The following is a 21892-nucleotide window of genomic DNA, read 5'->3' as shown; positions in this document are numbered from 1 at the left end:
TTTTCACTTAAACATAAACATAAGAACTAACCTTTACATCCTGCAACTGATGTTTTCGTACCATAAGGCCACACCACTTTATTTCCTTCGCTAGCAGACATTTCAGCAAGAAAACCTTGTGTGTGTGTGTGCATGCATGTGTATGTGTGTGTGTGTGTGTGTGCATGCATGTGTATGTGTGTGTGTGTGTGTGTGTGTGTACGTGTGTTTGTGTGTGTGCACGTGTTTTTGTGTGTGTGTGCGTGCATGCGTGTGTGTGTGTGCATGCGTGTGTGTGTGTGTTTGTGTGTACATACAAGTGTGTGTGTGTGTGTGTGAATGCTTGTATGTATGCGTGCGTGTATGCAGGTGAGTCAGTCTCCTGAAGCAATGCATTGTGAGTGCCTCTATACATAACAACCGACAAGAAAACGATTACACGACACAGCCGCTAACGACATTCGCACGTCGGACATTAGCACTTCTCCTTGGGCAGAGCGTTGCGTGTTGGCTGGCGGGGCACGCCGCGCTGCGTCAAAGCGTCGAATCTTTTGAAGGTGTAGTTCAGGAAAACCCAGTCTTTGTACTTGTTCTCTTCGCCTTCTTTGGAGGTTGGTGTGGCTGTCAAGGGAAAAAAAAACAAAAGAGTTACCATCTGGATCTAAATTTTAATTGGAATGGCAATAATTTATTACAAGTATCAGTCACAGTGTGACAGTCAATGAAAAATTAATTCAGTAATGTACAATTATTTCAGTTACATGGCTACCAATAGTACCATGTTGATTTGAACAAATTCGAGTTTGAGTCCAGCAGAGCCGGCATAACTACCCTTCTGCGTAAAACACTGGCTTTGAGGGATGTGTTGGACAAGAGAGAGACTCACAAGGCACACACACACACACACACGTGCACACACACACACGCACACATACACACACATACAGACACACACACACACACACACACAAATGGACACACACACAGACACATGTACACACACACGCAGACACAAACACACAAACACACACACACTCACTCACTCACACATACACACACACTCACGAGCACACGCACACACACTCAATCGACATACACACACACACACACACAAACTCACATGCACACACACACATACACAAGGCTGGCACACACACACTGAAAGACAGAGACTCACGTGGCTGCAGCTCGATCTCGGGAAACTCGTCGAAGTTGGACGTGTCGTCGAAGCTCTTCACCGTGACGGGAAACGGCGCCGGCCGCTCTCTGCAGGGAAGGAGTCAACGTTAGTGTTATTTTTATTTATTTATTCACATATATTCATTTTTGTGTACTACGCAAGAAGCCTGGGTAGTGATGAGGGTGTTTCAAACTTACTGGGGTGGGGGGTCAGACAATTATTTAATCATTAACCTCCTTAAGACAAGCAGTGCTGCTGCTGCTGCAGCATCACACACCAGGCTCTAACATGGAATCCAAAGGGTAGAAGATAGAGGGGCCGGTCCAGAAACAGTAACTGTTGGAGAAGAGATACTGAGGAGGAGATGACAAGGAGAGTAGGAAATAGGATGACCTGACAAAACTAAGACAGCCCAGAGGCGGGTAAAGGAATCGTCGGTGGCCTATGCTCAGACAGAGCAAAAGGCCAAAGAAGAAAGACAAACAGACCTGATGTGTTCCCAGTCGACGGCCTTGAAAACTGGTTTTCTCTCAGCTCCTCGATTCCCTGCTTCCCCAGCCGCACGTCCATGTCTGTACACAACCTGTGGAGAGAAAATAATACATGTACAGGGTAACATCACTAAAGCAGGGCTCTCCCCAAGCAATGAACCAAGGGTGCTCCCCATGTACCCAAAATCCTAGCTCCTCGCCCAAAATTTTAAATCTTGAGTTTCCTCTAAGTATTTTTCATGAAAATTGACAGATCTTTTCCGCAACATCAACTGATTAGCAAGGACAATCTGTGTAATATCCTTGTGATTAGGAAGCACCTCTCTCCTCAAATTTTCTGGGGAGACCCCTGCTAAAGAGACAGGGTAACATTACCACATCCATGTCTGTACACAACCTAAACAAGAATCACAGTTACAAGATTCAAACACACATTTTCTTTACTTGAACTTAGACAACATTAACCCACAGGACAGAGGCAAGTGGCCTGCTGCCATCAAGCCTCAGTATTGCAGTGCAGGCACGTCTAACCCTTGGAAGACAGGGAACAACAGATGATAAACCGTACAGGGAGTGAGAACATTTTTCACAGCTATTTTGGAATTCTATTCTTATGTAATACTTTACTGTACTACGAGTTCTTACACTAGCTTAGACAGTCACCACTGACTCAGACTTAGAGAAACATTACTTCTTGTAAGTGACACAATACAAGTCTTGAAAGATTTTTACCTTTCGATGAGGTTCCTTGAGTTGAAGGAGATGGGCACCTCCGGCGGGAAAACCAGCATCTCTTTCCAGTTCATCACCTTCCTGTACGTCTCCTGGGGGTTCTCCGAACAGAACGGCGGGTAACCTAGCAACAAAGAAGCCACATGACAAGCCTCACTGGGTCAGTCTACTGAGGAAGACCAGAGTGACTGGTCAAAAGCTCTAGGTGAGAGAACTTCTTTGTGTTGGACCAAAAGTTTTAACATTAAACAACACAGATGAACTTTCACGATAGTATAAGAAGTAGAACTCACCTATTAACATCTCGTACATGATGACGCCCAGTGACCACCAGTCGCAGGTTTTTGTGTAGCCGGTTTGCATGAAGACTTCGGGAGCGATGTAGTCTGGGATTCCTACTGTAGAATACGCCTGGGGACAGTAAACAGGGCAACATTAAATAGGGTAACTAATACATTTAGATATAATGATCTAACAGAGCATCTATGAAATACGTTGATGAAAGTTAGACATCCAGGTAATAAGATATGCCAAAAAACAGTTACTCAAGCAACTGGATATGATTTTAGAAACAGACATTTCAGCTAGTATCCACTAGCTTTCGTCAGTGACTGAGAGACCAGAGGAGAAATGCAGGTTTATAAGTACAAACTATTGATTGAATAAGCTACCACAACAAACATCTGTCCTCACTGGCTGTACAGTAACCCAAAACATTTTGAGTGGCTCTTATGAATATGAGCCTTAGCTTGTTTTGTGGTGAATCATGAAGTAAATAAAATTTTTTTTAAAATCAGTACATTTTTTATTCCTCTATGCCATGGGAAATATACAAGTTGGTGATTAACAGTTGCAGGTTTGTTTGTTTGTTTGTTTGTTTGTTTGTTTGTTTGTTTTACTGTACAAGTTGTCTCCTGTTTCTTTTTCCAGCTCTCTGCTCTTCTCTTGGAAGTCTTTGGCATCCATGGGGGTGTGGGTAGCTGGGGAGGGGAGAAACACAAAACATTCAACCATGAAAGTTCATCTGTGTTGGTAGTTACATGTTTAGAGTTAAAACTTTACATCCAACACAAAAAAGTTCTCTCACCTAGAGCTTTCGACCAGTCACTCTGGTCTTCCTCAGTAGACTGACCCAGTGAGGCTTGTCATGTGGCTTCTTTGACCCAGTGTATGTTGACGTCACACTTCAAAGAAGCCACTGAGGAATACCAGAGTGACTGGTAGAAAGCTCTAGATGAGAGAACTTTTTGTGTTGGATCTAAAGTTGTAACTCTAAACACAAAACACTCAACTTCACTCCATCAAAGTCTACACCTTCATGTTAGTCCTAACTATATAATAGCATGTATGTGTACTTTCAGAAGCCTACAGAAAAAAGGGTATTACACTGTAAGACTTACTGAAGTCCCTTGGGTTGGCCTGTGTGAGGTCCCTGTAGAACTCTGTCCTGTGAGCTTTCTTCAGTCCGGTGCACAGTCCGAAGTCTGACAGTTTGATGTGTCCCTGCAAAGAACACCATGGTCAGTAACTATGGTAACCCTAACAAACAAACAAACATACACAGTCCGAAGTCTGACAGTTTGATGTGTCCCTGCAAAGAACACCATCATCAGTAACTATGGTAACCATAACAAACAAACAAACATACACAGTCCGAAGTCTGACAGTTTGATGTGTCCCTGCAAAGAACAGCATCGTCAGTAACTATGGTAACCGTGACAAACAAACAAAATACACAGTCCGAAGTCTGAAAGTTTGATGTGTCCCTGCAAAGAACACCATCATCAGTAACTATGGTAACTGTGACAAACAAACAAAATACACAGTCCGAAGTCAGACAGTTTGATGTGTCCCTGCAAAGAACGCCATTGTCAGTAACTATGGTAACCTTAACAAACAAACAAACATACACAGTCCGAAGTCTGACAGTTTGATGTGTCCCTGCAAAGAACGCCATCGTCAGTAACTATGGTAACCTTAACAAACAAACAAAATACACAGTCCGAAGTCTGACAGTTTGATGTGTCCCTGCAAATTACAGCATCGTTAGTAACTATGGTAATGCTAAGAAACAAACAAAAATACTCTCATGCTTTCACACTGAGACATGTCATTTAAAAAAACTCCTATAATGGCTCTAGAAAAAAGTTTATGGACTGAAGGTTAAGGGTGAGAGGTTAGGGGTTACAGGTTAAGGGTGAGGACGTACCCTGGAGTCTAGCAGCAGATTGTCAGGTTTGATGTCTCTGTGGATGAAAGGTTAGAGGTTAAGGGTTGGAGGTTAAGGGTTGAAGGTTAAAGGTGAGGACGTACCCTGGAGTCTAGCAGCAGATTGTCAGGTTTGATGTCTCTGTGGATGAAAGGTTAAAGGTTAAGGGTTAGAGGTTAACGGTGAGGACGTACCCTGGAGTCTAGCAGCAGATTGTCAGGTTTGATGTCTCTGTGGATGAAAGGTTAGAGGTTAAGGGTGAGAGGTTAAGGGTTAAAGGTTAACGGTGAGGACGTACCCTTGAGTCTAGCAGCAGATTGTCAGGTTTGATGTCTCTGTGGATGAAGCCCAGCTGGTGGATAGAGTCGATGGCCAGCGCCGTTTCTGTGATGTAGAACTGCGTCGCCTCTTCTGACAGCGTGTCTTTCTTCATCAGTAACGTCATCATGTCGCCTGGAACAGACACATGTACAAGGGGACAACGTTAGAACCTACAAAACATACACGGGGACAATGTTAGAACCGCCTGAATGCTGAACTGGTTTATTTGGGGTGAGATTTTCCTGATTTTACTGACTTTCTGGTTCGGTGTTAGCCTCTCCCAGGCTTCAGAGGTGGCTGGAAAAAAAAAGTGGAAATTGGCCAGATAGAGAGATACTAGTAACATGCCGGGGGAGTTCGTCAGCAAATAGAGTACATTCTGCTGCCTAGGCCTAGGAAAAAAAAATGTTGTGTTTTCTGTTTCAGTCCTAAAAAAATTATGGTCGGTAGGTAGGGATTATCTTTCTTTTTCTCTTTTTTTTTTGACTTCACTGATATTTATATAGGGGTGCAACTTATACAATACTTGCAAGTAAAACTTGCATGAGGACACTTTTATTTTCAATGCCAATGTTAGAAAACCAATTGTACAACGTTTTATCAGTCAGGTGTTGGTTTTACCAAAGCAATCTTTATTTTATCTTGTTGTATATATATAGCTGTCCTTGGTGCTGAATGACCTTCACACAAAGCATTACACTGTAATAAAGATGATTCTAAACCCCCTCCATCGGTGGACCAACTCCCCTGGCATGTGATCTGTCTATTTGGCCAATTTCTACTCATTTTTCCAGCTGCTTCTGAAGCTTGGTAGAGGGTAGTCTGGGGTAAGATGTAGAGATTTTGACTATAGTAAAATGTTGAACTTTATTCCAACACGAAGATTACACAGAGATCAAATTTTCATCGAACACTATCGCCTTCATCAGGATAATTAATGACCAATCACTTCGAAACATTGTCTCGCCAGAGTTACTGCTACAGACACATGACCTTATTCACACAAGACTTTGCGGATACGTGACATCAGCAATTGATCAAACATGCCCAAGGGTTTATATAGACATTGACTGACCGGTAGGAAATGTACTCCATCAGCAGACCAACTATCCCAGCATGTTACTAAGTATCTGTCTATTTGGCCAATTTCTACTCTTTCCAACCACTTCTGGAGCCTGGTAGACGCTAGTTTACAGTTTTATATACAGTTTTATTATTATACAGTTTAAGAAAATCGACCTTGCAGCATGAGGTAAATGTTCAACAAGCTGAATTGCTTTTGTACACTCGTATGGGACAGAATATCAATTTACATACAACTGGAGAAGTAACATTTGCAAAGCAAATGCATAATGTTTACCTTCGGATATGGCCAGATCTTACTCAAACACATTCACATACATGTATTGTACCATACTAGTATATGGTGACAGGAGCAGAGCAGACCATGAAATTGCAACATTATGTAACCTAACACCAGTCACCATGGTGACAGACGTCAACAAATCATGTCATTGGTCAGGTAAGAGATCACTGTTTGGAGAAGAAGAAGAGGAAGAAACTGAGCAAAAACAATATGTTTTCCTTCGGTAAATATAAAAAGAAAGAAAACAGCAAAGTTTGGGCTGTTGAGACTTAGCCTGACCTCCTGGTAGGAACTCCATGATGTATGTTTTGCGTTAAGACCCAATAAACCAGTCTACTACTACTACTACTACTACAGACTGACCTCCAGGTAGGAACTCCATGATGAGGTAGAGGTTGATGGGGTCCTGGAAGGAGTAGAACATGCGCACCACCCACGGGTTGTCTGCCTCCACCAGGATGTCTCTCTCAGCACGCACGTGGGCCACCTGAGAGAGAGAGAAACAGAGAGAGAGAATGGTTTATTCGCAACTTTTAAAAAATATGCTTAGGCCACATCAATTTAATTTCTTGGTGAGCCACCTGAGAGAGATAGAGACAGAGGGAAAGAGACAGAGAGAGACAGAGAGAGGGAAAGAGACAGAGAGAGAGACAGAGAGAGAGACAGAGACACAGAGAGAGAGAGAGACAGAGAGACAGAGAGAGAGACAGAGACAGAGAGAGGGAGAGAGACAGAGAGAGAAAGAGAAAGAGAGAGTGGTTTATTCGCAACCTTTAAAAAACACACTTACAACAGTTACCAGCTGTCACAAATAAGCAGCTAAGTATATTTAGCTGAATTGAACGTGACATAACAGACAATCAGTTATACATTAGTCATTACAACAATAAAATCATATTAGATATGAGCTAAAAATTCTGTATCTGTATAGCCATAGCACACCAGCTTCGCAGGCACGCGGCGTGGCGGCAGCTGGCTATATCACACCGAATGACTTGTTAATTGTATATAATTACATGTATGAGACTCTTGTGAAAAATTACATTGTGGCATTTAGACTTATTTTCTCACAATTTTACATACAATATTCTTGCGTACAATCAGGTGGATGTGTCAAGATACTGATGCCATGTACTGAAAACTTAACCACTGCGGAGTTCAATAAGGTCACCGGTACCTGTTCCTTCTCCAACATGTCCGCCTTCCGCAGCACCTTCATGGCGAAGATGTGTCCCGTGTCTTTCTTCTGGACTAGTCTGACCTGGAACAGTCGGTAACAAACACAGTTAACAACAACAAACTCCCTCTAGCACCTGTAGCTAGTACTGCAGTTTTCCACACAAGGTGGGTTCAGCACCTAATCATCATTGGTGAAGATGTGTCCCATGTCTTTCTTCTGGACTAGTCTTACCTGGAAAACAGCACCGCACACAGTCAACAACATCTAAAAACACCGTCGAACTGAGTAAAACCAAAATCGAACGCCTACAAGAAACCTGGAACACAGAAAAGTCACTTTAAAGTTTAACATTCTGCAGTTTTGAACATTCAAAACTGCGCATGCATGGCTAGCTGGTAAAGTTGTTGACATTCTAACCTGCAGGGGTATTGATATATGCTGTACCCAAGAACCACAGGACAGAGGCGAGTGGCGAGCTACCATCAAGCCTCAGCATCAGTGTGCAAGCACGTCTAACCCTCGGAACACGGGGAAACACTAGACAATAAACCGGATAGAGAGAACTGAAATCTACAAAATCTATCCTTGATGACAATCCCATTCTTACCTCCCCAAAAGCTCCTCTGCCGATGACTTTGAGGGACTCGAAGTCGTCCACTCCAAGTCTGGACCTTTTCAGTCTCAAGAATTCTGTTTCTTTGGCAGCGTGCTGGTTTCTTCTTTCCTCTTTCTGCAGTGGACACAAACAACTTTAAATTTTACTATCTTCATAATCATCATGAACATAACTTTTAACATCTAACCTATTCCTTAGTCTAATTATTCGACCTGGCAAACAGTTTTCTCTGTTTTTTTTGGCAGCGTGCTGGTTTCTTCTTTCCTCTTTCTGTGGTGGAAGCAAACACCTTATCATCATCTTCATCTTAATCATACGATAACTTTATTGCAAAACAGTTGTACAGGGTACAAAGTATGGCAACTACTAAATACGCATTAACTACATTTTCATAAGGCTTGACCTAACTAATACTAATCATAAACACAACTTTTCAACATCTTTCCCTAATTATTCGACCTGACAAACAGTTTTCTCCATGTGCACCCTTCTTGGTTTTCATTTTTTGTGCTACCTCTGCATATTTCATATGAAGGAATTGGATTTTTTGTATTGATTTGTTTGTTTATGTGATGTTTCTCACCTCCTCACTGGTCAGTCCTTCCTCTACCATGGTTTTCTCCAGTTTCTGTTGTCTGCAGGGAACAAAGATGTTTTCAGCACCCAGAAATAAGTACAACAAACAGAAAAACTAAGCTGCAACAGTAGACAACAATAACCTGTGACTTACAACAGCAACAACCTGATGACATTATTCACTATAACCGACCTGCTCTCCCGTTCCTCATGCTGAATTCCCAGGTTGTGGTAGAAGTTCTCGAGCGTGACCTTGGCGCGGGTGACCTTGTCCTGCGTGTGTGTGCTGATGGGGAAGTTCAGCGCATCCCCCGTGTTCGCCATCATAATCATCCTACGGGTCAAAGGTTGCAACCATGGTTATGTCTTCTAGGGGTCAAATGTCAACATTCACCAACATAATCATCCTGGGTCAAAGGGCAAAGGCTGAAACTATGGTACTGTCTTCTAGGGGTCAAATGTCAACAATTATCATCATATTCATAATCATCCTGGGGGTCAAAGGGCAAAGGTTGCAACCATGGTTATTTCTTCTAGGGGTCAAATGTCAACATTCACCAACATAATCATCCTGGGTCAAAGGGCAAAGCCTGAAACTATGGTACTGTCTTCTAGGGGTCAAATGTCAACAAATATCACCATAATCATCCTGGGGTTCAAATGGCAAAGTTTGCAACCATGGTTGTCTTCTTGGGGTCAAGTGACAACATTAGCAAACATAATCATCCTGGGGGTCAAAGGGCAAAATTGGCCACTGGGGTTGTTTCTTCTTCTGGGGGTCAAATGTCACCATGCGCCATCATAATTCCACAAGTAAGCTGTTTAACACCAGCTTGTTCATGTCTCTTGTTTGCTGAAACACTTGGTTCCTATGAATAGCAAAATTCTTTTTTCACAACCATTTACTTTTTACGAGCCAATGTTTCGATGTTCATCAGGGCAATTCTGACTGGTTTACTGTGCACTGACGCTAGATGTTACTTGGTGCATAGTGCACTAAAGGTGTTACATGGTTCATCATAGTTCGGAAATGCATTGTTAACAGTAAAAACTAGCTTAAGTTCACTGTGAACCAAGTACATGTAACTGTGCACTGTGAACTATGTAACGTACACCTTTAGTACTTAATAATCACTATGCACCAAGTAACATCTAGTGTCAGAGCACAGTAAACCAGTCAGAATTGCCCTGATGAAGATGGCAGACGGTCATCGAAACGTCGGCTCGTGAAAAATAAATGGTTGTGATCAAAGAAATTTGCTATTCATTCGTTTACCAACCTGATGGTTCACAGTAGGCTTCTGGAATAACACCTTTCAGAATGTTTAAGTTGCAAGGAACACAGAACTACAGTGTATATTTCTGTGGAATACTAAGTGTGTCTGTAGGCTAGGTACTAAGTGTGTGACTTGTGTATACCTGTGTCATGCAGGTGTGTCTGTGGGTGTGTCTGTGAGTGAGTGAGTGTGTGTGTCTGTGTGTATGTGTGTGTGAGTGTGTGTGTGTGGTGTGTGTGTGTGTGCCTTTGCCAGGTGTGTCTGTGGGTGTGTCTGTGTGTGTGAGTGTGTGTGTGAGTGTGTCTGTGTTGTGCAGCCTATATAATGCGAATACCTGTGCCATGCAGGTGTGTCTATATAATACCCGTGCCAGGTGTGTCACTGAAATGGGAGGCTTTACGGGGAACATTGTGTTAACTTATCCTAGCCTGGTCAAAAATAATATATGTCTATCTACAAATATAGTTGGACTGGTCAGACCGATAGACCTAAAACCTACTGTACACTACAGTATCAGTTTAACATGCAAGCAGTCTAGATCTGCGAAGCTCCTACAGTTTCAGCTGTAAATAGGCAGTACGTTTACCCACTTAACTTCTCCTATTTCCGATCCCACGTACAACACACACGGTTAAAACGCCAGGAGCGCCAGGCCTGGCCAAGTCGCGACAAGCGAGGGACCAGGCCTCAGAAATTTAGTCGATAAACATTAGCTGTACAGTCGTGATGACTTCAGCGCTCGGTAAGGGTAACTTCTAGGCTGTATTATACGGCGTAAGGCGAACACAGACACGGAAAGAAGGTACAGACAATACCCTGTTGTTCAGACATACGTGTAGTCACGTAGAACTCACCTTAACGCATGGAGTCCGGGACGTTTTCGTCACTACTTCAGGTGCAGAAATCCGAACCTTGGAGGCGCCGAGGCCACTTTCGCCTGCCCTGCCGCCTCACGCAGCCGGACCACTCCGCGCTATGGTGGGGTGATGACAGAAAGTAGTTCCTGGAAGGATTTCCTCGAATTTCTCAGGAATTTCTACTATAAATCAAGTCTTTCCACTCCAATCTAACTCCAATACAGACCTTTGTCAGAAATATTTCTAGAATAGATAGATTTAATGTTTCCTTGTGAGTAAAAATGTGGCACTTAAAGCGGAGTGATACAAAATGCCCTGTTTGCATTAGCTAAGATTTAGAAACAAATCCAACATCGTCTGACCTTGACTCCCGGGGGCAAGGGTCCAAATATGGTCAACAAATGCTGCAATTTTCAATCGATGTGTTTTTTTCTTCGGAAAGAGAAAGAAAAACTGAAAGTGAACGCGGTCTTCCGTAATCAGGGCCTTCAACCTTTGAACTCTGACCTTGAAAGGCGATCACGACAGTTAGGCCTGATTTGATTATATGGATAACATGTCCTAGGAACCTCAAAACTGATGCGCGCGTACGTGCGAATAAAAAAAAGTTTGGCCAAAAAAAAGTTGCTTTCATTTTGAAATCTACATGGTTTTGGAGAAAGAACAAAATTTAATGACACAAGAGTATGGTATGGCGAAAAGCTAGTCTTCAAATTCACTTCATTTTCATCTTTTTCGTTTGATTTTGGCATTCTACGACATTGGTATCATTTTCCAAAGTTACGGTATGTATTTTCACATTTTGCAACTGTTATGTACGATTTACAGAATGGTTGAAAACTTTTTTTTTTGGAAACATCCAAAAATTTATGCGCGCACGTATGTCATCCATATAATTAAAAGGAAAAGAGCTCAGAGCTGTTGCTAAAACATAATAAGTAGAAATATCCACACCACAGACCGCACCAAACCCTTTATTTCAGTCTTTATTCATTAAACATCATCATAATTATACAAAATCTTTTCAATTTGATACTTTGGGCTAAATGGAACAGGATAGCACGTCGGCAGAACGTACTGTGCCTGCGCAGAACCCCAGATTTTCACAGGTTTTGTTGGATTTTTGGTCAACGTTGCATCAGAATTTTGCCTGTTGCAGACGATATCTTTTACGACATAACATTTGAAAACTACTGTCAGAATGTTAACCTTATATGAGCAAATATGACCTTATATGAGACGTTCTGCCTAGGCTATATGCACAATACATTACGGGTTTTGCGCAGGTGCAGTATGTTCTGCCGACGTGCTAAACAGGATATGCTTTGATTTGACCAATGGCTTTGAAGTTAACATACAAGGCCAAGATTCTGACCAATAGCCTTCCAGCTAACAATTACTGGTATTACCTAGCCTAACAAATTGCAACAGGCATATTCTGTCATAGTCAAGTTTATCTGTACATTTAATAGCATCACTGTTGGAACTGAAGAATATATTTACATGTATATTTCACCTGGGTTCACATATCTGTCACATAGCTATACAACGTCCACCTTCATTCCACACAGTCAGAGTTTATTTATTTATTCAAAACTATACAGACCTTTGTCGATAAGGTTAGACATCCAGGTAACTATAAGATGCCCAGATATATAACAGTTACTCAAGCAACTTGATCGATTTTGAAAATGGTCGGATGTTTCAGGCTGCATTCACTCTAGTTTTCATAAGGTCGTGTGGCGCAACGGCAGCGTGCGCAACTAGGAATCAAGAGGTCCCGGGTTCAAGTCCTGACATGCCACCAATCTTGTGCCCTTGGGAAAGGCACTTTACACGACTTTCCCCACTAGACTCAAGTGAAAATGAGTATTGTCTGTACAGTATTCGTTTCTATGTGCGGGACACAACACCAGCAACAGCTGCCTCTGTTCCGCGTGTATTGCGCTGTTGTAATTTCAATGCATCAAATCAAATCAAATCATCAGTGGCTTTCGGGAGTCAGTCTTGGTGACTGATAAAAGGTAGTGGATGGTACTAACATCCGACAGTTTTCAAAATCGATTCAGTTGCCGTTGTCTCCATATATATTACACAGATCTTCCCTTAACCCGGCAAGCTGATTTTTCATCATGTGTTTCTCCCTGAGCTGCCCACATCTGGCGCTGTACACGTGGACTCACTCTCCATAACTTCCGTTTTATTTACAACTAGTTCACTGTCACTTTCTACTTCAGTTTCACTCTCTATAGTAGTGTCACTCTCACTTTCCAAGATGTCTGTCTCGCTTTCATCCTCTGACAAGACAGTCACCTCTGCCTGCACCTGAAGTTGTGCACCCGAGACATGTCTTGTTTCTGTTGCATCTTGTCCTGTTTCGGTGCCGGTTTCCTGCATCGTTGGTGGTGAAGCGTCTTGTCTTGTATCTGTAGTTGTTTCTCCCATGTCTGTTTGTTCCTGAGTGTTGGCTTGAGGAGAGACAAGGCCCGCCGGAAGGGTAGGTACCTTCTCGCTGGAGATGTCCTGTGAACCAGCTAACGCCTCCCTCCTTAGCTGTTCTACAAGACTGACCTCTACAATGCTACTCACTACTTCTCCTGTCTGTTCTGACCCTTCTGAACCCTGTGGCCTGTCCCTGCCATGTAGACCCCCTGTACTAGGTGGCCCATCCCTGCTAGGTGGCCCCTCTACGCTAGGTGGTCCATCCCTGCTAGTTGGCCCATCTCTGCTAGGTGGCCCCTCTACGCTAGGTGGCCCATCCCTGCTAGGTGGTCCATCCCTGCTAGGTGGCCCATCCCTGCTAGGTGCCCCATCCCTGCTAGGTGGCCCCTCTATGCTAGGTGGCCCACCACTGGTAGGTGGCCCATCCCTGCTAGGTGGTCCATCCCTGCTAGGCAGCTCATCCCTGCTAGGTGGCCCATCCCTGCTAGGTGGTCCAGGTGGTCCATCCCTGCTGGGTGGTCCATCCCTGCTAGGTGGCCCCTCTATGCTAGGCGGTCCAACCCTGCTAGGTGGTGCATCCCTGCTAGGTAACCCCTCTACGCTAGGTGGTCCATCGCTGCTAGGCAGTCCAACCCTGCTAGGTGGCCCATCCCTGTTGGGTGGCCCATCCCTGCTAGGTGGCCCATCCCTGCTAGGAAGCCCATCCCTGCTAGGTGGCCCCTTTGGTTGAGCTGTCCTGTCAGACACAGTTGTTGCCGGTGGCTCCTTGTCTTTGAGAAGTACGTGGGTCTGTCGGGGGACGTACGGGGGAGGGGGCTTGTCCTCCCTGCGACCTTCACCCGAGTGTGTGACCTTGAGTTTCGTGCTGATCTCCAGAAGTTCCCTCAGTCCCTTGTTCTCCACCTGCAGTGAGTGAAACAAACATTAGCATGGGGCATAATGGCATAGGTCCCGCCACTTGGTACATAATGTAATCTTTTATAGATTAAGATTAAGTTCCTTTGTAGAAAGTTTTTATTTACATAAAAGAATGTAATAGTTTTGTAGATTGTTAAGCCACCTTATATATTATATATTTCTAGCTAATTGACAGTTCCTAGTGAATTCTTTCATCAGTGACAACTTTGGAAGGGTAAGGATACTAACCTCCAAATTTTCGATGGCTATCAGTCCATCTCGCGAGATTAGGCCACTCCGTGAACAAGATGGATTGATAGCCATCGAAAATTTGGAGGTTAGTATCCTTACCCTTCCAAAGTTGTCACTGATGAAAGAATTCACTAGGAACTGTATCTATACGTGACAAATGAATCTCTTCAACGATAGCTAATTGACCTTTTCTAGCTCCATGATCTGACACCCGAGTGATGAAATGTCATACAATCGGTTTTCCAACATTGACACTTATAAGTGTCCTCCTGCAAATTTTACTTTGCTAAACTGTTTTGTATACATTGTATGTTGGGTCACTAGAGGTTGCCAGAGTCTAATAAAAAAAAAAGAAAATAAAAACGGATAACCCCTAAGGCTACCTACCGACCCTAATTTTTTCAGGACTGAAACAGGAAACACAACATTTTTTTCCTAGGCCTATCAACCTGGGGACACAGTAGATTTCTTACCTCTAGCTGTGCCACTCTCTCCTGTTCCTTAGCAACATACTCATCGTCCATAGCAACGGCTTTGGCCATGACAGCTGCCATCTCACAAATCTTCTCAATCTTTGTTTGGACCTCCTGAAACATAGAAAAAATCATTGAACAAATTAACTTAGTAGGTAGGTAATATTTGCAAAACAAAATGCATAATGTTTACCTTCACATGGCCTAGCCCAACAGACTACTGCCCTGTTTATTCTTACTCAAAGACAATCATATATGTGTTGACCAGCTCCTCCAACTCTGTCCTGCAACTTGCTACAAAATGAAAATTGTAATCCAGCACCACAGGATGTCTGCTACAGTACCAGTAACCATGGCGACAGCCATCTGGTCCAGGCCATTGACCTTATTTGTTTGTAGAGGAAGAAGAAGAAACAGAGCAAAAACTATTTATGTTTTCCTTCTGCAAAGGTAAATCTCACCTGTGTTGTCATGTTTGTTTACTAAGCCTTGTGGGTCGTGTGGCACAACGGCAGAGTGCTCGACTCGGAACCAAGAGGTCCCGAGTCCTTACATGCCACTGCTCTTGTGCCCTTGGGTAAGGCACTTTAAACAACTTTCCCCACTTTAACTCAAGTGAAAGTGAGTATTGTCTATTCTGTATTTGTTTCTATGTGTGAGACACAACACCAGCAACAGCTGCCTCTGTTCCGCGTGTATTGCACTGTTGTAATTTCAATGAATTGAATCAAATGAAATTAAGTCTCACCTGCGGTGTTGCAGCCAGCTGAAGTCTCGTCCAGGGCTTCTCGAGTCGATTTGCGACGACCAGTTTCAGGATCTGCTCCCGATATTTGCTCATGATGAGCTCCAGGGCAGCCTGGTGCTCCTGCAGGGAAACCCGCAGCTCCTAAGGAAACACAAACAAACAAACAAACATACCAGAGGTTAGCATGAAAGTTCATCTGTATCTGTATCTATATCGGTATAGCCGGTATAACCGCCCTTCGGCGTAACACACCAGCTTCCCAGGCACGCGGCGCGGCGGCAGCTAGCTATATCACACCGGACGACTTGTTACACTCAATCTTTGCACATTTGATTGCAGGAGTTGTTTAAAGCTTTCTGGTGATGATGCCCCAACTGTGCTTGGTGGCAACGAGTTCCAGTCTACGATTAGTTCTGGGGAAATACGAGTTTTTGAATACCTCAATTCTTGGTTGATCTGTGTTGGTATACTTCATTATGACAAAAAGGCTGAACGTTCTATGCCAACACATGTGAATTGGGACTTACCCAAATTTTCTGGAAGCTGCAGTAGACAGGTCTATTCCGTGAACAAGGCTGACAGAGTTAGCTGAACAGTCCCAATTTACCTGGTGTTGGCACAGAATGTTTAGCCTCTTTGTCATAAACCAGATACCTTTGACCCAGTGTTGACGTCACACTTCAAAGAAGCCACGTGACAAGCCTCACTGGGTCAGTCTACTGAGGAAGACCAGAGTGACTGGTGGAAAGTTCTAGGTGAGAGAACTTTTTTGTGTTGGACCAAAAGTTTTGATTTAAACATATTTGTTTGTTTGTTTGTTGATTACCTTGTTTTCCTGCTGCAGTTCCCGTATCTGCCTGTTCTCCTGCTGGATGCCGAGGATCAGCGTTGATCGCGGTTTGTGTCGGGCGACTTCGTTCAGCTCATTCATGTCCTCCTGGTACTGTAGGGGTCAAACATTAACTCATTAACTAACCATTAACTCATTAACTAATCATTAACTAATTAACTAATACTGGGTACTGTAGCCTAATGTAGGGGTAAAACAGGCTAAGCATTAACTTATTAACTAATCAACAGTTACTCATTAACCGGTACATGTGTGTGTGTATACTGGCTACAGTGGGGGTCAAACAGGCCAATCATTAACTCATTAACCTTTTCCCTGCTGTTTCTTTAATTTTTTTATTTACTTCAAGTTCACCACAAAACAAGGCTCATGGGAGCCACTCAAATGTTTTGGGTTACTTGTACAGTGACGACAGATGTCTGTTGACCTTAGACTTGAAAAGTTTTCATGTAACGCATACAAGTACAGTGTACACCAATGACCATGTACATGCCAATTATCTGCCGGTAAGCAAATCACCCAACGCAGTTTTTGCCTACCACTTGCTGGCTGTGACATCACAGCAATCGCTCGAGCTCCTATTCAGTTTGAAACTGCAAACCTGTTTCATGGCATCAATGCGCTTGTTGAGGACCTGAGCCTGACCAATCAGGCCGTCCGCGGCCGTGTCGTGGTCTCGGAGCCGGTCAACCAGCTTCTTCGTCTCCGACAGGATCTGGTCAATCGTCAGCGTCATGGCGACGGCTGGGGTAAACAAACAAACAAACAAATAAACAATCATGTAAGGAGGAACAGTCACCTGAAATGCCTGTTTTCAAAATCAAACTAAACTAACTAACTAGATAATCATTAGATAGCTTTAAACAATGTCTAGAGTTAGATGTTCAGGGGTTACGTGTAACAAGTTGTTCGGTGTAATATAGCCAGCTGCCGCCACGCCGCGTGCCTGCGAAGCTGGTGTGTTACGCCGAAGGGCGTTATACCGGCTATACAGATACAGAAGCTGGTGTGTTACGCCGAAGGGCGGTTATACCGGCTATACAGATACAGAAGCTGGTGTGTTATGCCGAAAGGCGGTTATACTGGCTATACAGATACAGAAGCTGGTCTGTTACACGGAAGGGTGGTTATACCGGCTATACAGATACAGATAACTACAGAACAGTCACTGGTAGTGGATATTAACATTATTACCTGAAATGGCTGACTATTTCAAAATCCATCCAGTTGCTTCAGCTTGAATAACTGTTTCTGTTTAGTTTAAATGAAGGAACAGGCTGGGAGGATAACAGAGGGGTTTGGCAGGATCACACGACGACTTCTAGTTTTTAAAATAACATTTGTAACGTTTAAATTTGTTACACTACAGTTTAAGTTTATCATATTTTCATGTGCTAGTGAACGTGAACACAGCTTCGTCATAGATTCAGACCATAAAGCGTTTTCCTTTAGGTCAAAATAACTCCATCTGTTCTTACATTTACAACTGTTTTAAGAAGCGAGAAGAAGCAGAACCTGTACATGTGTAGTTTTACTACAGATATATATGAGTCTACCATCGCTATTTACCATGACCTGTACTGTTCGAAATTGCAAGCAAAAATGTACAATAAAGCCTTTTTAATAAAGGTCTTTCATTCGCTCATTCAAATTATAATTCAAGTTGGCTCTTGTCCAGTAAACTGATGTCCATCCCAGGAGACATCCAGTACAGAGCTTGAGAAAAAACACGATTCGTGAAGGAGAGATCTAGACTTTCTCTAAGTTGAGTCTAACGTTACACAGTTAGTTAGTACATGATAGTCAACGTTGAAGGGGGAGGGGGGCGTCCTATCCGCTGAGGAAGGAAACTTTTCGGTTTACTCATGAGTATCGTAACATATCTGGGTCAGATTCTCTCATATAAGCAGTTTTCTGCATGTTAGTGCCGAAAATACAAGTATTTGGGCTAGTATCTTGTTAGAAATACGGTAAGAAGCTCACCGCTCTTTCTTCCTGCTTCTTCCAACGACAAGGGGTCACCGACGGGGTCGCCGGCCCGAGCGTTGCCGAAGGCGAGCCGATCGTGGCGTCATCATCCCGAACATTGCCGATCAAGCGCCGAACATGACGTCATGTCACAGTAGGCCCTGCTGGCAGCGACATCTAGCGATTATAGGTAAAACTGCACACAATCAGGCGTAATGCATCTTTCCGTCGTTTTGTGGTTCCGTCTCCACCAGTCTCTTTTACAGGTCGAATAACAAGTAGAAATCGGCTTAAAAAGAATGTAGCTGGCCAGGGGTGTGTGGCGCAGCGGTAGCGCTTTCGGCTCAGGACCTAGAGGTCCTGGGTTCGATCCCCACCCATGTCACCAATCTTGTACCCTTGGGAAAGGCACTTAACACGACTGTCCTCACTTCACTCAGGTGTAAATGAGCACCTAGCCTCGGTTAGGACGTCCCTCGGATAGTACGTTAAATGGAGAGCCACACCTCGAGCACGTTAAAGAACCCACCACACACCTTTCGAAAAAGAGTAGGGGCATGCCCCGGTGTGCCATGGTCCAAAACTAATACTGTCTGGGAGTTGGTGATTCACTACAAATGACAAATCACCCGGATGGAGGCCTGGCGAACCCCATCTCGTACTAGCCACTAAAGACAGCTGCTACAATCTTTAGCTAGTTGAAGGCGGCTGCCTCAAAATGACAGAAGAAGAAGAGGGGGGTTAGCTGGCCATAGCAGGCTCCGGGGTGGGTGGGGATTTAGATACTTTAGATAGTAGAGTTTTGAAGAGTTTTTAACGCCGAGGCAATGAGGCATAAGGAAGCATTTTGAAGGTCAACTTTGACTCTAGATATCTCGTCTTTGAATAATTTTTGAGTCCTCAAAGGCACTGCAGGAGCTTGGGCAACTTGTCTCGATAACGAAGAGCCATTTATATGATCAGTCATGTGACAGTGACCTCTTTTTACTTTTATGCATTATCAATTTTGGTTGAACCTAAATTATTATTATTTATCATCTATGTTACATTTGATTTGATTTATGTATATGACCAGTACTACTTAATTCCCTGTATTTATCTACTTATATATTATGTTAAGTTATAATTTATGTTATATCTGATTCTCTGTACCTTTTGAGCTGTTTTGATTTTGTATTTTGTCAGTGCCTTATAAGCCCATATGGGCTGGGCGACATATGATCACAATGGCACAGTCATTCATTCATTCATATATATTTGATCTGACCTCTTTGACTTCTTTTTTTTTCCATGACCATGTCTCATGCCTTAAATCGGCGCGTCACACAACGGAAAAGGGCATGCGGGCCCTCGTGGAGTTGGTCTGTAAACAGTCTGACATCCAGGTTACAGGCTAAAAATATCCGGTGCGGGGGATGGCCGGCGGGTCCAAAGTCGGACGGTCGGCGGGGGCGAAGTCAAAGGTAGTGAGTAAAACAATGGAGACCGGCCCGTCCTACTCTCCAAGCAGAGGTTTGGGTTATTTTTGGCGTGTTTTTAGAGTTTTTTATCGGGATTTCTTTTTTTGCGCTGAAATTTTGTTGGGTGAAATTAAAATTCCAGTGCAAAATAAAAAGGCTAAAAACACGCCACAAAATAACCCAAGCCTTAGAAATTGCTTGGAGAGTAGGCCCGTCAGTGTTTTTAATCTCTCACCCGCCCGCACTCTACACTCGATCTTGTTGAACAGCGGCAAAATAAAGGCTTTGAATGCAATTGAATTGACTGTTGTGGACGCAGTCCTGTATGTAGGTCGTGCATGTAAATATAGGTGGCGGGTTAGACCCCCGCTTGTTGTCACTCCCATAGTCTCTCAGCGTGCATGTTTTCGGGACGGATCGTTTATTGAGCTGGTGCATGCCATAATCTTTACAAAAGTCGCTGTAGTTTTGTTCTGGCAATAAATATTTCTGATACAAAAAAAAGAAAAAGAACTGTACAATCGAACCTGCATGCACATAATGAAAGGTAAAAAAAAAACAGAACCTCCTGGAAGCTAAAAGATTCTTTTTTCTTTCTCATCACACTTTTTTTTTAGGTATTTATATAGAAAAGTCTTGCCCCCCATATTAGACTGGCTTCCAGGGCACAAAAATAAGGACACCACTACAAAAGTAACCCCCTGTAGTGTTCTCAGTTATCTCAATCCTGGAGCGAAGTCCGGACTACATCTAGCTAGGGCGTGCTTGGGCATGGTGTGTACGTGAGCTTATGCAGACGGGCGGGTCTAGATTGGCTTCCTGTTGAAGTCTGTAGTCCTAGGCTTTGGGCGGGGCAGACGATATCGCCGGCAGTACCAAGGACATTGTCCTTGCTAGTACTAAATGAAACACGGAAGCTAGAGACTATACTACGTCTACTGGACAACGACATGGCGTTTAGGTGTACCCCCAGGCGACGTGTGTGCTGTGGAGTGCTCGGGATGGTGTGTCTGTTGGGAGGGGTGGTCGGACTGTGTCTGTACAACATGCTACTGGACGGATTCGTCTCACACGTACGTACGGAAGAACCGCGCTTATCCATGTTATCCAATTTACTGCATGCCTGAATAGTACGGCGCTATTGTATTATGAACCGTGCCTAGCTAGTTCTATGTCGCCCGAATGGGCTCGAGTTACGGTAGGCTCGAGTTAAGATCACTACAATGCAGTTCTGGATAAAATTATCAGGGCGTGTACAAGAACGTGGATTTGCCCCAGGCACGGTTCTGTATACTTCAGCCAGGACTATATAGAACAGTGCCCGAGCATGGCTCTGGATAACGCACGTACGATGCTGGATACAAAGGAGGTTTAACCTCCTTGATACAACAAATATTTTTAACTTACAACAGCAAATATATTTTATCTTCCACCCCGTTTTTACAAAATATGTATGGCCTATAGTAGTGTTCCACTGTTTTTTTTTTTCAAGTGCTTGTAGATTAGTGTTGTAAAATTGTTTCCTCATCAGGCATTACGCCTCTTGGAAGTCTCAATTTGAGACCGCAAAATGCAAACAAACATGGATGAGTCCAGGCAGCTGTTCTGTGATTGTTTTCCTGATCAGCGGTGACCCACGGTCGGGGTGACCTTTGTACACATGGACTGGCCCACTAGCATTCGGGGGTAGAAATTCACATCACAAAAATCTCAATAAACAAATAGTATGATAGTCTCCCGCCAGAAACCCGCTTCGAATGAGCTTTGCATTTCGTAAATCAGCTTGTTAATGTAGATGAGGACGTAATTGAATAAATTGTTTTTAAGCTTTAAACCTCCTCTGGGTCCAAATATGCGCCAAGTGTGTTGAAAAGTGATAGTAAATGTTGATAACAACGAGATTTAATATAATTAGAATTTTCAAATTTTTTGCGTAAAAAGTTACATAAGGCCCCTTTAAATTGGTTTGCAGAACAACATTTTCTTTTTTTCTCTGGCCTTCCCAGTTGATGTCCCTA

General features: G+C 43.4%; 2 protein-coding genes across 2 annotated transcripts; both read right to left on the bottom strand.

The window, feature by feature from the left end:
* Positions 1 to 228: 228 nt before the first annotated feature.
* On the bottom strand, positions 229 to 10922 carry LOC109481718 (serine/threonine-protein kinase 38-like). The gene is given in 16 exon segments (XM_019784311.1): positions 229 to 600; positions 1157 to 1245; positions 1648 to 1669; positions 1672 to 1742; positions 2383 to 2506; positions 2676 to 2793; positions 3287 to 3307; positions 3309 to 3362; positions 3769 to 3885; positions 4890 to 5044; positions 6642 to 6765; positions 7456 to 7539; positions 8066 to 8188; positions 8658 to 8709; positions 8844 to 8984; positions 10782 to 10922. Coding segments are annotated over 15 exon segments (1440 nt in total). The 5' UTR covers position 8984; positions 10782 to 10922; the 3' UTR covers positions 229 to 454.
* Positions 10923 to 12674: 1752 nt separating this feature from the next.
* Positions 12675 to 18496, bottom strand: LOC109481725 (collagen alpha-1(I) chain-like). The gene is made up of 7 exons (XM_019784316.1): positions 18430 to 18496; positions 17048 to 17190; positions 16423 to 16539; positions 15597 to 15737; positions 15359 to 15367; positions 14849 to 14962; positions 12675 to 14129 (listed from the first exon to the last, which is right to left on the bottom strand). The coding sequence occupies exons 2-7, from the start codon at positions 17180 to 17182 to the stop codon at positions 12915 to 12917; spliced, it is 1731 nt and encodes a 576-aa protein (XP_019639875.1). The 5' UTR covers positions 17183 to 17190; positions 18430 to 18496; the 3' UTR covers positions 12675 to 12914.
* Between the last annotated feature and the right edge of the window lie 3396 nt (positions 18497 to 21892).

This window comes from Branchiostoma belcheri, unplaced genomic scaffold (assembly GCF_001625305.1).
Source record: "Branchiostoma belcheri isolate BF01 breed outbred unplaced genomic scaffold, Haploidv18h27 scaffold57, whole genome shotgun sequence".
Lineage (NCBI taxonomy): Eukaryota > Metazoa > Chordata > Leptocardii > Amphioxiformes > Branchiostomatidae > Branchiostoma > Branchiostoma belcheri.
Note: the sequence above shows the minus strand (reverse complement) of the source record. Positions and strands in the feature narration are given on the sequence as shown.

What these genes read in the sequence shown, in the direction of transcription:
- LOC109481725 (XM_019784316.1), bottom strand. Translation starts at nt 17,182, where the DNA reads ATGACGCTGACGATTGACCAGATCCTGTCGGAGACGAAGAAGCTGGTT. An exon ending in GCATTGATGCCATGAAACAG is followed by an intron (nt 16,540 to 17,047) that starts GTTTGCAGTTTC and finishes TGACCCCTACAG; the next exon opens with TACCAGGAGGACATGAATGA. An exon ending in AACTGCAGCAGGAAAACAAG is followed by an intron (nt 15,738 to 16,422) that starts GTAATCAACAAA and finishes GTGTTTCCTTAG; the next exon opens with GAGCTGCGGGTTTCCCTGCA.